The sequence below is a fragment of the Anolis sagrei genome, chromosome X (assembly GCF_037176765.1).
Source record: "Anolis sagrei isolate rAnoSag1 chromosome X, rAnoSag1.mat, whole genome shotgun sequence".
Taxonomy (NCBI): Eukaryota; Metazoa; Chordata; class Lepidosauria; order Squamata; family Dactyloidae; genus Anolis; species Anolis sagrei.
Window position 1 is genome coordinate 45704520 of NC_090034.1, and position 14839 is coordinate 45719358.

The following is a 14839-nucleotide window of genomic DNA, read 5'->3' on the forward strand; positions in this document are numbered from 1 at the left end:
GTCTTTGGTGACCCCTCTGACACCTCTCCCCTTGTGACCCCCAGATTGAGAAACACTGAGGTAGAGGATGAAGCAAACTTCTTTTTTCCTCCCAACTTTTGAATAGTTTGTCTTTGGGAGTGAGGGACTTCCTTTCTTTGGAGGTCTCTAAAAAGAGGTTGAATAGCCACATGTCTGGGCTGCTTTGGGGTTATACAGTATATCCGCATGCAAAGAAGGTGGAATAGAGAGATACCTTCTAACCTTCTGATTCTATGATTACTTGGCAAAATGGACCCTTCGCTTTACAAAAGATGCACCTTCTAATTGACAAAAACACATGAAGGAATGAGGGCTGTTATCGGAATGGAGATATAATCCTTCCCATGCTGCAGGGGGGCGGGGGGCTAGAACCTGGTTGTTTTTACACCTGCTCTTAAGATCTACAGAGTGATAGAGCTTTTTGGTGGTAAATCTTCTATATATATAAAAATGCTCTGTGCATAATGAGTACCTTAAAAACAAAAGAACCAATGAACGAACTCACACCAAATTTGGCAACAAAACATCTCACAACACAAGGAGTGACCATCACTCAGAAATTGTGATTTTGTCATTTGGGAATTGTAGTTGCTGGGATTTATAGTTCACCTATAATCAAAGAGCATTCTGAACTCCACCAATGGTGGAATTGAACCAAACTTGGCACACAGAACCTCCATGACCAACAGAAAATATTGGAAGGGTCTGGTGGGCATTGACCTTGAGTTTGGGAGTTATAGTTCACCTACATCCAGAGAGCACTGTGGACTCAAACAAACCAAATTTGGCACAAGCACTCAATATGCCCAAATATGAACACAGATGGAGTTTGGGGGAAATAGACCTTGACATTTGGGAGTTGTAGTCACTGGGGTTCACAGTTCACCCTACAATCAAAGAGCATTCTGAACCCCACTAACGACAGAATCGGGGCAAACTTCCCACCCAGAACCCCCATGACCAACAGAAAATACTTAAGGCCATCCAATCCAACTCATTTCACCAGGGGAAGAAAACATAATTAAAGTCCTCCTGACAAAGAGCCATCCAACCATAGATATAGATTAGATAGATAGATAGACAGACAGACAGACAGATAGATAGAGAGTTGTAGTTGCTGGGATGTATAGTTCACCTACAATCAAATAGCATGATATAATTGAACCAACCGGGGCATACAGGACTCCCATGACCAATAGAAAACACTAAAAGGGTTTGGTAAGCATTGACCTTGAGTTTGGGAGTTGTAGTTCACCTACATCCAGAGACTACCATGGACTCAAACAATGATGGATCTGGACCAAACTTGGCACGAATATTCCATATGCCCAGACATGAACACAGATGGAGTTTGGGGAAAATAGACCTTGACATTTGGGAGTTGTAGTTACTGGGATTTATAGTTCACCTACAATCAAAGCGTGTTCTGAACCCCACCAATGACAGAACTGGGGCAAACTTCCCACACAGAACCCCCATACTTAAGGCTCTCCAGTCCAACTCACTTCACCAGGGCAAAAAAACGCAATCAAAGCGCTCCTGACAAAGAGCCATCCAGCCATAGATATAGATAGATATGATTCACACACACAAATATAGTATCATAGATTTGAAAGGGACCCCTGAAGAAACCAACACTTTCTCATTACTTTATTTTCCATATCAACAGACTGGGCCACAGCAACGCGTGGCAGGGGACAGCTAGTGGTTATATAAAAGGAGAAACAGGACTGGTTATGGAGGCCGGGTGAACCAAAGGAACTTTTCATAACTGTACAGAAGGGGGAATTGGTGTCACCATCACCTGTTCAGACTGCTGCCTGGTGACCAACACATCAATCTGTGGCTTTTCTTAGCGTACATCTACACCAGGGATGGGCAAACTTGGGCCCTCCGGGTGTTTTGGACTTCATCTCCCACAATTCCTAAAAGCCTCAGGCCCCTTACTTAAGCGGCTGAGGGGGAAAAGTAAGGGGCCTGAGGCTGTTAGGAATTGTGGGAGATGAAGTCCAAAATACCTGGAGGGCCCAAGTTTGCCCATGCCTGATCTACACTGTAGAATGAATGTTGTTTGACACCACCTGAATGGCCATGGCCCAATGCTATGGAAACCTGGGAGGTGTAGTTTTACAAGGCCTTGAGCCTTGCCAGCCAAAGAGTGCACCAAACAACAATGGCCAGGACTCCGTCTCCGTCTGAGAGGTCAATACTTAACACCGTAGATGTCCTTTTGGAGGGGTAGCGTTTCAGCACCTTGGAGAGGTTCTTTCAAGAGGAGGAATGCAAGGAGGTCGCTAGTGCTTTGAACTCCATCCTCCCTATCAGGGGATTCTTCATCCTTAAACCGTATCGTACTTTAGGATGCTTTTGTGGGGGGAACGCCAGGCCATCCGAGTTCTATGTGTCCTTGGCGCAAATGTCCAAAAGTGTCCTGGGGCCAAAGCTGCCGACAGAAACGTGGCCTCCAGCTGTGAGCCCAGACAGACAACCCTTGTGTCCCTTGGTTCATTCCTCCCCCCCCCCCCCCCCAGACCTTTTAACGTAATTGGAATCGGTTTTATTCACTCAGCCATGGGGTTTTTCTCTGCTGTTGCTTTTTCAGTGCCCTTCTCCAATGACCGCCAGATGGACGCTCACTGGGTGCTTTCCATCATGTTTCTCAGATTAGGCAAGAGTTTTCATAGAGGTGACCTACCAGGCCCCATCTTTCAAAAACACTGCTCAAAATCATTACTTTCGCCACCTGATTTTATTTTGAACATAATTTTGACATACTTCATTTTAATAGGCTCTCGCTGATAGCTGATGTCACGGCCTATATTGCAAAGTTATGCCCTGGCAAGATGCCCCACCCGCAGCTGAGCAAAGCTTAAGGTGTGTGCAGGAGGGGGGGCAGTTTGAATGACCCTATGAGGGAGCCTTAGTTGGGGCCAGCTGGTTCAACCCATGTAAATGAGGGGGCAGAGCAACAAGTTGGAGGAGGCCCGTACCTTGGGAAGTCAGACTTGGCCACAGTGGTATACACTCTTGTTACATCTCGTAGAGATTACGGTAATGCGCTCTACATGGGGTTGCCTTTGAAGACAGTTCGGAAGCTACAAATGATCCAACGGGTGGCAGCCAGGTTTCTAATAGGAACAGCATACAACTCCACTGTTACATCAGCTCCACTGGCTGCCAATCTGCTACCAAGCACAATTCAAAGTCCTGGCTTTGAACTATAAAGCCCTAAATGATTCCGGCCTAGCTTACCTGTTCAAATGTATCTCCCTCTATGACCCACCACAGAGGTTAAGATCTTCTGGGGAGGCCCTGCTCTCAATCTTGCCTTCTTCGTGGGCTCATTTGGCAGGGACGAGGGACAGGGCCTTCTCAGTGGTGGCCCCTTGGCTATGGAACTTCCTCCCCAGCGAAATTAGAGCAGCCCCCTCCCTCCTGACTTTCAGGAAGAAAGTTAAAACCTGGTTATGAGACCAAGCTTTTGGCTAACAAGCTAGTGCAATATGAGTATATGGAATTGTAAAATGACTAATTGAATGGCCTTGGATTTGACTCTGGATAATGTGACTTTAATAATTGTTTTAATGCTGAGGTTGTTTTTTGAGTTTTAATGCATTTGTTTATATTGATTGTATTTAAGTATATGTACGGCATCGAATTACTGCCTTTTGTGAACCGCTCTGAGTCCCCCTGCTGGGGTGTGAAGGGGGGGATATCAATGTAGTAAATAAATAAATACTCCATTCCCTTCTTTCAGTTTGCCTCATCTCACCTTCCCACCCTATGGACAGTGTGACTCTAAACGGATTGTGCAAGGGCCAGGCAGGAATCCCCTCGCCAAGTTTGCATTGGGGGGGGGGGGGGTTCACCTACCCAACACTGTCTCAGATGGGTTTGGGAATTGGCTCTGGCATGGCATCATTTAAATTTGTTTCCTTGAGTCATTAATAAACTCCAAAGCATGATAAAGGTTAAATAGTCATTCTCAGTAATGTGGCACACCCGCCTTAGTGGGTGAAGGGTGGACTCCCACAAAAGTCCCTCTAAGTTTCATAAAATGGGAGCTACACTTGGGTCTGGATTGAGGGTTCTCACTCTTTAAAAGACTCTGCGTTTTGGGAGAGAGCACCCTCAGGATGGCCTTCCAACTATGATCGGCCGAGAGGTGCAGCTAAATAAGTTTGGTTGGATTGTTGTAGGTTTTTCGGGCTGTATGATCATGTTCTAGATGCATTCTCTTCTGACGTTTAACCTGCATCTATGGCAGGCATCCTAGAGGTTGTGAGGTCTGTTGGAAACTAGGAAAATTGGGTTTATATATCTGTGGAAAGTCCAGGGTGGGAGAAAAAACTCTTGTCTATTAGAGCTAGATGTGAATGTTTCAATTGGCCACCTTGATTAGCATTTGATGGCCTGACAGTTTTTAGGTGTGGCTTGTTCCTGCCTGGGGGAATCCTTTGTTGAAAAGTGATTAACTGTTCCTGATTGTTTCTTGTCTGGCGTTCCCCTGTGTTTGAGTTATGTTCTTTATTTCTTGTTATGATTCTAGAGTTTTTTTAATACTGGTAGCCAGATTTTGTTTATTTTCATGTTTTCTTCCTTTCTGTTGAAATTGTCCACATGCTTGTGGATTTCAATGGCTTCTCTGTGTAGTCTGACATGGTAGTTTTTAGAATGGTCCAGTATTTCGGTGTTCTCCAATAATATCCTGTGTCCAGGTTGGTTCATCAGGTGCTCTGCTATGGTTGACTTCTCTGGTTGAAGCAGTCTGCAGTGCCTTTCATGTTCCTTGATTCGTGTCTGGGCAATGCTGCGTTTGGGGGTCCCTATGTAGACTTGTCCACAGCAGCATGGTATACAGGAGACTCCTGCACAGGTGAGAGGAACCCTCTTGTCCTTTGCTGAAAGGAGCATTTGTTGGATTTCCTTAGTGGGACTGTAGATAGTTTGTAGGTTGTGTTTCCTCATCTTTATTTCATGGTGGGAGTTCACATTGGGGATTTCTGGTGTGCCTCAGATAAAGACATCTGAAATCACCAATGATTTGCATCTGATGTCTTTTCCACTGGAATAGCTTACTCCACTTGAAAAGACATTGGAAGGAAGGAAGGAAGGAAGGAAGACAGGCAAATGGATTGGCTGGGATCCTGCATCAAAGAGGCAAAAAGTACAGCTACACTGTGGAATTGATGTCATTTGGCACAGCTTTAACTGCTCTCTGTGTTATGGAATCATGGGATTTGTAGTTTGACAAGACACCAGAACACTTTGGCAAAGAAGACCTATAAAACTACAACTCTCATGACTCCATTACTGAATGTAATGCAAGGTAATGTTTCAAAAGGTTCCTTACCTGCTCTCCTCACCAACCTCCTTTTTTGGGTTTTTTTGGGATGATTTATCAGACATTTATCAGACAGATGATTTATGGAGCCCTCGGTGGCACAGTGGGTTAAACTGCTGAGCTGCTGAATTTGCTGATGGAAAGGTCACCGGTTCAAATCCACGGAGTGGGGTGAGCTCCCACTGTTAGCCCCAGCTTCTGCCAACCAAGCAGTTCACTGGCTGCCGATCCAATTCCGAGCACAATTCAAAGTGCTGGTTTTGACCTACAAAACCCTATATGGTTCCAGCCCAGTGTATTTGTCCGAACGGATCTCCCTCTACATCCCATCTCGAAGCTTAAGATCATCTGGGGAGGCCCTGCTCTCGACTCCGCCACTATCACAAGTGAGGTTGGCGGGGACGAGGAGCAAGGCCTTCTCAGTGGTGGCCCCTCACCTGTGGAACTCACTCCCCGGGGAGATTAGATCAGCGACTTCCCTTTTGATGTTCAGGAAAAAATTGAAGATCTGGATTTGGGACCAAGCCTTTGGACATTCTGGCAGCTAAAAGATCTGACGATAAATAAGGACAGATGGAATGGAATGGACATACGGACTCTGAACACTGAGCATGAGATTGTTTTGCTATTTTACTATGTATTGATGTTTTTAATTTGTTAACTGTTGAATTGCTTTCTGTATTATTTGTTAGTTAATTCAGGCATCGAATTGTGCCTTCGTCTGTAAGCCGCCCTGAGTCCCCTTTGGGGTGAGAAGGGCGGGGTAAAAGTAATTGAAATAAATAAATAAATAAATAAATAAATAAATAAATAATAAAAACATGCAAATGTGAGTAGATCAATAGGTACCGCTCTAGCGGGAAGGTAACAGCACTCCATACTGGCCACATGACCTTGGAGATGTCTACGGACAGCGCTGGCTCATCTGCTTAGAAATGGAGATGAGCACCAACCTCCAGAGTCAGACACGACTGGACTTAATGTCAGGGGGAAAACTTTACCTTTACTTTTATCAGACATTTGTTAAAATCTGTTAAATGAATCTATGAAATTACTAATGATCACATCAATAAATCCTACCTTCCCTTCCCCACCTCCCTACTGTACATTGTGCGGCAAACAAATAATAAAATAAAAAACTATTGAATAAAAACTAGTACAACTTTCATGACCCCATAGCACTGAGCCACGGCAGTCCAACTGCCTTCATTCCATAGTGTAGATACAACTATAAGGTAACTTTAGTCATGGCATGGCCCCATAGTTGTGCTACACCACCTTACAACAGAATTGCACTATTGTGCAACAACGATGCGATCCATGCACCAATGCACATGGGAACAATGTCCCAAACAAGCCTATAATGAATATGCCCAACTCTCCCTTCATTGTCTTTGGCCAAAAAGAGACCTGAGGCAGTGGCCGAAAAGGTCCAACCACCTTCACAAGGGAAGATATGTCTGCCTAAGTCGCCGATGAGATGCCAACTGATTGCCTTGTATTGTGTCCTACAGATGGCATGGGAGGTAGTGAAGTATTACATTCTGCCTCTGTTGAATGGGGAAAGGGAGGGAGAAGGAGGGAGAGGAAACATAGCGCAGGAAAAGAGAACAATGACTGAGGAGGATCCCATTCCAAGTAATTTATATCTTAGGTAGGTTGACACTGATTGCAATTCAAGCTATTTTCTTTGGAGCTTTATGTTCTCGCAGTAACCTAATTCCAGCAGCCTGCAAAGGAGACTAGATTAGGCATTTCATCATGTTTTGTCCATAAACCTGAGGTGTTTTTTGTGGGTTTTCTTCCTTTCTCTCTCTCTCTCATCTCCGCACAATAAACCCACCATCCGGGGAAAAGCGATAAGTAAGAAAAGCCTCCGTCTTTCTTGATGGTTTTGGGGAGCCAAGCCATCGCAAACACAGAGCTATTAGACCTGGTTTCCAGATGCAACTGACAACTTGCTGCTCAAGCCAGAGTCACACAGACGTCTCTTTCCAAGCCGCCAATCTTTATACAGAGGAAATGAGTTCGACTACCCACCTTCAGTCATTAGGTGCTATATTTAACGCAAGCGTTGTTCCTCCTTTCTAATATATTTTTTAACATAATTGATTTCCCTACTGAGGAATGAGTCTATAGAAGGCCCTGGGTTTTCAGCTGCTAATAAAGTCCCCTCCTCAGGAATGTTTCCTGAAAATGGCTGGTTACAGAGCAGAGGTGACACATTTGGGAAAGACCAGAAGTTTGCTTTTGCCTGGTGCTCCTGGGAAGGGCAAGATTTTACCCTTTGCTCTCCTCCTTTCACTGAGTTAATTGAGTGCAAAAACACTCCAAAATACATTCCACCCTGGATGTCTTGTTCGAGCGAATGCATGCATGACCTTCTGTGATCGCTCCATTTAAAAGGGAAAACCCTTCCGAGACCCGGCCTTTGCGAATCAATTTCGGCAATGTTTTCCCGAACCGGTGATCTGTGCTAATGCCCAATTAGGATGCATTAGTTAAATCTGAGGCACAGGCAAAATCAGGGTCATGCTGGACCTGGCAAACCATGGAATGTGTCCATTTGGAGGAAGGATTGCAAGGTTGATCCAAGTCACAATGCTCTGCCATTCCTTCCCCTGTTGCACTCTAGGCCAGCAACACCTTTTCACCCAGCACCACACAGATTCCAATAGTAGCTACTACAGCAGTTTATTTACAAAAAGCATATACAAAAGGGAAAATGGGCATTTTCCCCAAAAGCAGTAGAAAAGGTGCTATGAAATGGCAATAGTTCAAATTTACAAATATCAATAGTCCAAGATGGCAAGGTACATGAAATCCATGAAGTCAAGAGCATAGGCATAAATCCATAGGCATGAAAACAGGAACTTTTTGATGACAAAACTCATTCAGGAACAAAGGCAAACTTGAGAGCTGAACATGAACTTGATTTTGAGGCAACATTGTCTGCTCTAAAGAGCCCAGGAAAACATCACTTAATTTAAGCTCAAACCTGACCAAACAGTCATGAGATCATCCCTACAGCACCTGGATTTCAAGGACTTCTTCTCACAGAGCCTTTCCGACCTTCTATTTAACCTTTCCTTTGCTCTCTCCGAGTGGAGACCTGATCTCATATCACGGGGTAACTCTCCCCATCTTTTGAAGGCTGAGAAGGCCAATTCTCAAGAGAAACAAAATTCCAAACATCTTCTATCTCTTCTGCAGCTGCCTGCCCATTTCTTTGATCTACGGCCTGCATTTATGTCTGTGTTTCAGCCTGATCAGACACAGACAGTGAAAAATCCATGATTCCCCTCATCCTCTGAGGCAGAATCCCCAGCATCCCCATCATCATGCTGCTGAGTCCCAACATCCCCCTCCTCCAAGAAGTATAGATTTCAAAGATGCTGTGTGTATCTATCCATAAATCAATCAGTCAAACCATTCATCCATCTTTTTTGTGGCTTCCAACCAGCTCTATAGAACAAGTTAATTAAAGTAAGTGGACAAAGCAAAGCATAAAACTATATACAAGGATCCCCATCTATTTGGCACTGTCAGAACGTGGAAATGGTTGAAATGTGGAACCCAGTTATTATGAGCACAAATACTGTATTGCAAACATATTGCACAATTTCTAACAGCTCTTATATTATACTCAAACTAAATGAGAAGATGGTGCCGAGTCAACTGAGAGGAGAAAATAGTTGACAAAGTGTCATCCAAACATGACAAAATAGTGACCCACATGTCAAACATATGAGTTCTGGGAATAACGGAAAATGCTTGAAAATCGACAAGCAAACCATCGAAAAGCAGGGGACATTTGTGTGTATGTGTTTGTGTGTATCAGTGAGTAATTTCATTAATCTGATTTCCTATAAATATAAATATTGAAGTACAGACTTCCAGGGGCCCTTCACATCTGCCCCCAGTTTTTAGCAAGCTCGGTTTCTCAAGCTTAAAGATAGCTAGACACACATTTGCTTTTATTGCCATAGATTATGGTTATGGTTTGATTGCTCTTTATTTTGAAAGATAAGGTTAAAGGTATAACCAGCTTTGGAAGATGAAGTCTATTGCTTCAGATCTAATTAGTCGTCAAAGTGTTTCTCTCATTACTGTTTTAAGACCAGAGCAGATTGCAAAGTTGGCTTCCAATGTTCGCCAGAATAGCAGTCTCTTTCTTCCCTTGTTTGTTCTTTTTTCAGCTTCCGGTGTGAAGTTAAATTATGACATCCAATGTTGTGGAAAAGTTGGATGGTTCTCAAAGAGACTTTGGATTTAGGGTACCATTTTCCCAGCTTGTTTTTCATTAGGTTTTCATTTCAGGGTTAACTGGGACAATGCCGTGCGAAAGCTCTGGAACATGCTCTGAACTAGTCCTTCAGGGCCAAAAGCAATTATTGATGGCAATAATTGTCCTTCAATCCCATCAAAGCCTGCTTTTCCTTCAACCCAATATCCTTTTTCATTGATTTCTGAAGCTTCTGGAGCTTAAGCAGGGGGTGGGGGCCCATGGTGATCCGTTCAGATTGAGCTCCTGGGACGTCACTGGCATGGTGGCTGTAAACGTTGCCTCTTTTTTTTTCTCCCTTCCTTTGCGGACTTTCATGTTTGGGATGGAATTGCATGCGGGCAATTTCATAGAAACGATTATTCTAATCTGAAAGGAACGGATTATCGCAAAGCTCCCCGCAGGAAGCATAATCAAGGAGAAATGCCCCCAAATGGTCCATTCAGGTGTCATAGAAGGCCTGCAGGAGGCCTTTGATGGAAAACAGGGGAATGGAAACCAGGGGCAGTATTTTGGTGCAGTGCAGACGGTTCCAGGACTCAATTCAAGGTTGCGGAAGCAAAGCTGTACATGTTATGCCCTTGCACATGAAGATGTATCTGCAGTTGTGCATCCGGCTGCAAATTCCCTGTCTCGGTGTAGCGCAATGACAGCATACCTCTATATGTGAGAAAACCTATGCTACACAACCCAAAAGTAAGTGGTAGGCCAGCAACTGCTCCATTTTTGGCCCTTTTGGACTTGGATGATGAGCAATAGCCTTTCAGTAGTTTGTACCTTGATTTGGGTTGATGGGAGAAACAGCAAGGCTACAAAATGCCTTGGGTTGACCCAACAGATGGACACCTTTTCATTTTCCATATCTTTCTCTGCCTTTGTGTTACAGTGTCGAAACGCCCAGCTATCTGTCGCTTTCAACTGGGGAGAAATCCTTCAGGGAACCTCATCCAGTTCAAGAGACTTCAAGCACCAATGGCTGTGTGAGGCACAGATCACGAAGGTAATACTTGGGGCCTACAGGTAGCTCCAGGTTGGTGGCAGTATTTTGGGCATGTTACTCTACGGGCCCAAACCCCTCAAATGGGGAGGGACTACTACAGTATATCATTTATGGCGAGGATAAATAGGGCCAACCAAGTATCTTTTGTATGGGGACTTAAATGCAGGTTTCTTGGAGGTGTGTTTGCCTCCCAATGCTCGGTGGAATAATAATCCCAGGACAGTACAGTATCTGCACCACACAATGAGCACAGTTTGATACCACTTTAACCATCACAGTTCCAGCCTGGGATATGTCATTCATTGAGGGATTTTGATATCTCTATCAGAGAACAATAAGATCACAGTTCCACACAACCCAAAGACCAGACTTTGGAGCTGGCACGTTTCACTTGATAGTAACACTTGACAAAACAACATTTGCTTAAGGGATTCTTTATTTGATACTTCCCCTCTGGGACATATTTAGCTCGATAGTCGAATTCCAAAAATATATCCAAACTATGCCTGGACCATTCTGCAGAGGCTTGTATCAGCCCTAAGAAAACCTGAGACCATTACCTCCCTGCGGTGCATTGTTGCTTCCCCCCGCCAGCCCCCCCGCCGCTGCCCCCCAGCAGCCTGCTTTTTCAAAGATTCTGCCTTCGAATGAAATTGCCTGCCTCACTGTTAGAAAAAGGCTGGGGAAGCGCAATTATGAAATAGTCTGTGACAGCGTGTTAAGGCACTGCGTAGGCTTGGACCGAGGAATTTTTTTTACACCCAGGCAAACATTATTTAAAAGCAAAGGAAGGGGTTTAGCGGGTTCAGCACAGATTATTTGCGGGTTTAACTCAGATTAGTTGCAGGTTTGATTAATTCACATCTTGAAAATATTCCAAAAAGCAATTTTTGCCATTTTATATAAGGCACGCTGTTTTATTATGACAATGCATAGCATGGGACTTTGGAGATTATTGCACTGTTAAAGCGCTGTTATTCCACATTACCTGCTCTGGAGTTCTGGGTTTGTTGTTTAGTGAGGCCCAGGATCTCTCTGGCTGAGAATTTGCATGGCCCCTCCCTGAACTGCAAATCCCAGGATTTGACAGTTTAACAGTGCTTTTACAATGCTGGGTGATAATCTCCTTAATCATACACAGATTTGGGCATCTATATGGTAAAGTGAATATATTTTGACACCACTTGAACTGTCATGGCACAATGCTCTGGAATCCTAGGAATGGCAGTTTTACATGGTTCTGGTGCCTCACCAGACCACAACTCCCAGGATTCCAGACTATGGAGCCACAGCAGGTGACATGCAGTCAACCTGCCTTCATCCTACAGTATAGATGCACCCAATGACCTAGTCAACTCATGTGGTCGCAGGCCAATAAGATCTCCAGAATGACCTTAAAACATATAAAAAAGAGGAAACCTCATTCTCAGGATTTGGGTTTGTGCCGTTCAGAAGAAAAGGAATGTGTGTCGCTGTGACCGGCCTCTAAAAATAGGGGGGAGGCGTGATTTCGAGAAAGACATCTGGGTCCTTTGTAACCCTCGTCCTTGAGTCTCAATGTAGATAAAGGCAGAGAAGGCGCATCGCGGCCCTTTATGAAGAAGCCCACAGCAGGTGCTGTTTGGTTCACCGAAAAGGCCTCTCTCAGCATCTTTGAAATCCTCTTTGGAGGGGAAAAAGAAATAAGTGTGGTGTTGAACAAAAGGACAATACGGTCCTGATGAAGAGCTGTGCCCACTGAACAAAGGGACAAAAATGTGGCTCTCGGCAGACACTCCGAATCTTTGCTCTTTTATGTGGAGCATGGCTCCCACTTCTTTGGCCTACTGTGTTTATTTTTCTTAGCCATGTGACCCTTGTGGCACCTTAAATTGGCATAATGCCCATATAGGAATGGTCCACATCAATTTGCATAGTGCCAAATTGCATTAATTCCACAGTCTAGATCAACTCCTAAATTCAGTTGCCCATTCACTGAATCAGTAGTATATCAACGGGGACATCGAATGAATGAAGTTTGACCCCAGTTGAACTGCCATGGCTCCATGCTAGGGCATCCCGGGAGTTGTAGTTTCCCAGGGTCTTTAGCTTTATCTGCCCAGAAATGCTGGCAACTCACCAAATTACAAATCCTAGTATTCTACAGCATTGAGCCATGGCAGTTCAACTGGGGTCAAACTTCATTCATTCTACAGGGTAGATGCATTCAAGATCCTTTAGCCTTCTCTGCCCAAGAATTCAAGTGCCTTTCCAAACTACAAATCCCAGGAGCCCATAGCATTCAGCCATACTCATTCAAGTGGTAGCAAACTGCATTCATTATATAGGCAGAGAAGACGCATTTCGGCCCTTTATAGTGTGGATGAGCTTAGGCCACCAAAGATGGATATCTACTTTGAATTATTGAAGTTGGGGGAAATGGGGAGAAATACATTATTGTTTCAGAAAACCCATGCTAAGATAGAAGAGATCAAACCTAAAGAATCTTAGAATCATAGAATCATAAAGTTGTAAGAGACCTCATGGGCCATCCAGTCCAACCCCCTGCCAAGAAGCAGGAAAATCGCAATCAAAGCACCCACGACAGATGGCCATCTAGCCTCTGCTTAAAAGCCTCCAAAGAAGGAGCCTCCACCACACTCTGGGACAGAGAGTTCCACTGCTAAACAGCTCTCACAGTCAGGAAGTTCTTCCTAATGTTCAGATGGAATCTCCTCTCTTGTAGTTTGAAGCCATTGTTCCGCGTCATGGTCTCCAGGGCAGTGGAAAACAAGCTTGCTCCTTCCTCCCTATGACATCCCCTCACATATTTATACATGGCCATCATGTCACCTCTCAGCCTTCTCTTCTGAAGGCTAAACATGCCCAGTTCTTAAAGCCGCTCCTCATAGGGCTTGTTCTCCAAACCCTTGATCATTTTAGTCACCCTCCTCTAGACACCTTCCAGCTTGTCAATATCTCCCTTCGATTGCAGTGCCCAGAATTGGACACAGTATTCCAGGTGTGGTCTGACCAAGAAGAAAGCTCTCAGGTTCTCAGACATTTTGGGGGGTCAGTTTGAAATTGTAGGTCACCCAAAACCTTTAAATAGGATGCGATTAACTTTTCAAATTGCCAACCAACAAACTTTTATTTGAGTTTTTTTTCTTCTCCACTCGGCCCAATTACACCCCTTTGCTTTAAATTGTCACGGGACTCTTGCTGGTCAATTGCAATTTAATACGCCATTTAAATAATCAATGGCAATGTCAAATACATACTAATCCATATATATTTTAAAGACATCAGTGGGGTGCTTGCACTTGCCCTACGAATTAAACTCCGATTAATTTATTTTAATATATATTTACGCAAGGAAGCCAAATGTATAAATCTATTATGGAAGCTGTTAACCTCGATAAATATGTCTTAAATAACTCGGCGCCAAGTGAGTTAACATACAGTTACTCTCTCATTAGATCAGCAATAAATCCTTCGAGGAGACAGTTAATTTCAAGCATGACTAAATTAGCCGGAACGTGACAATTAAGCATTCACCCTGCGTTGCACGTTTGCCACAAAACACCATCCGTCACAGACAACTGTACTTTGGGGATCCGACCTGTCAAAACGTTGATTGACACAGGCAAATGTAATGTATTTGATTGTATTTTCTTCCTTCTCCTTTCATCTCCCTAAGCCCACCTTACAATGAGGAATTTTCACCGCCTCCTCCAAAGGGGAAGAAGAAGAAGAAGAAATCTACACGGAAGAAGAGACGGAGGTGAGTGGAAGATGGCTGACTTTGGGGGCCATCTACACTGTTGAATTAATGCAATTTGACCCCACTTGAGTTGCCATGCCTTGATGCTGTGGAATCCTGGGATTTGGAGTTTGGTGAGGCAGTAGCACTCTGACAGAAAAGGTGAAAGGACTTGGAAAACTACTCATTGTGACGCAGCACAATTCAAGAAGGCTATTGACAGGATGGAATGGAACCAGAGAAGGGAGTGGCTATTGGTCCATCAACACTGTATGATTAATGCAGTTTGGTACCACTTTAACTGCCATGGCTGAATGCTATGGAGTACTGGGAGTCCTTAGTTTCCTTTGCCAAAGAGTACCTGTGCTTCACCAAACTACTAATCCCACATGGATACCTTGACCTGCAAATATAGCACTGTATTCCACTTTGGCATGGCAACCTCTC

General features: G+C 44.1%; 1 protein-coding gene across 1 annotated transcript in view; it reads left to right on the forward strand.

Annotated features, from left to right (window-relative positions):
* Window positions 1-14839, forward strand: part of SRRM4 (serine/arginine repetitive matrix 4) — an 89606-nt gene that overhangs the window by 39653 nt on the left and 35114 nt on the right. The window contains exons 2-3 of the mRNA XM_060785415.2: window positions 10537-10650; window positions 14330-14413. Coding sequence (XP_060641398.2) covers window positions 10537-10650; window positions 14330-14413 — 198 coding nt within the window. The remainder of the gene's footprint in view (window positions 1-10536; window positions 10651-14329; window positions 14414-14839) is intronic.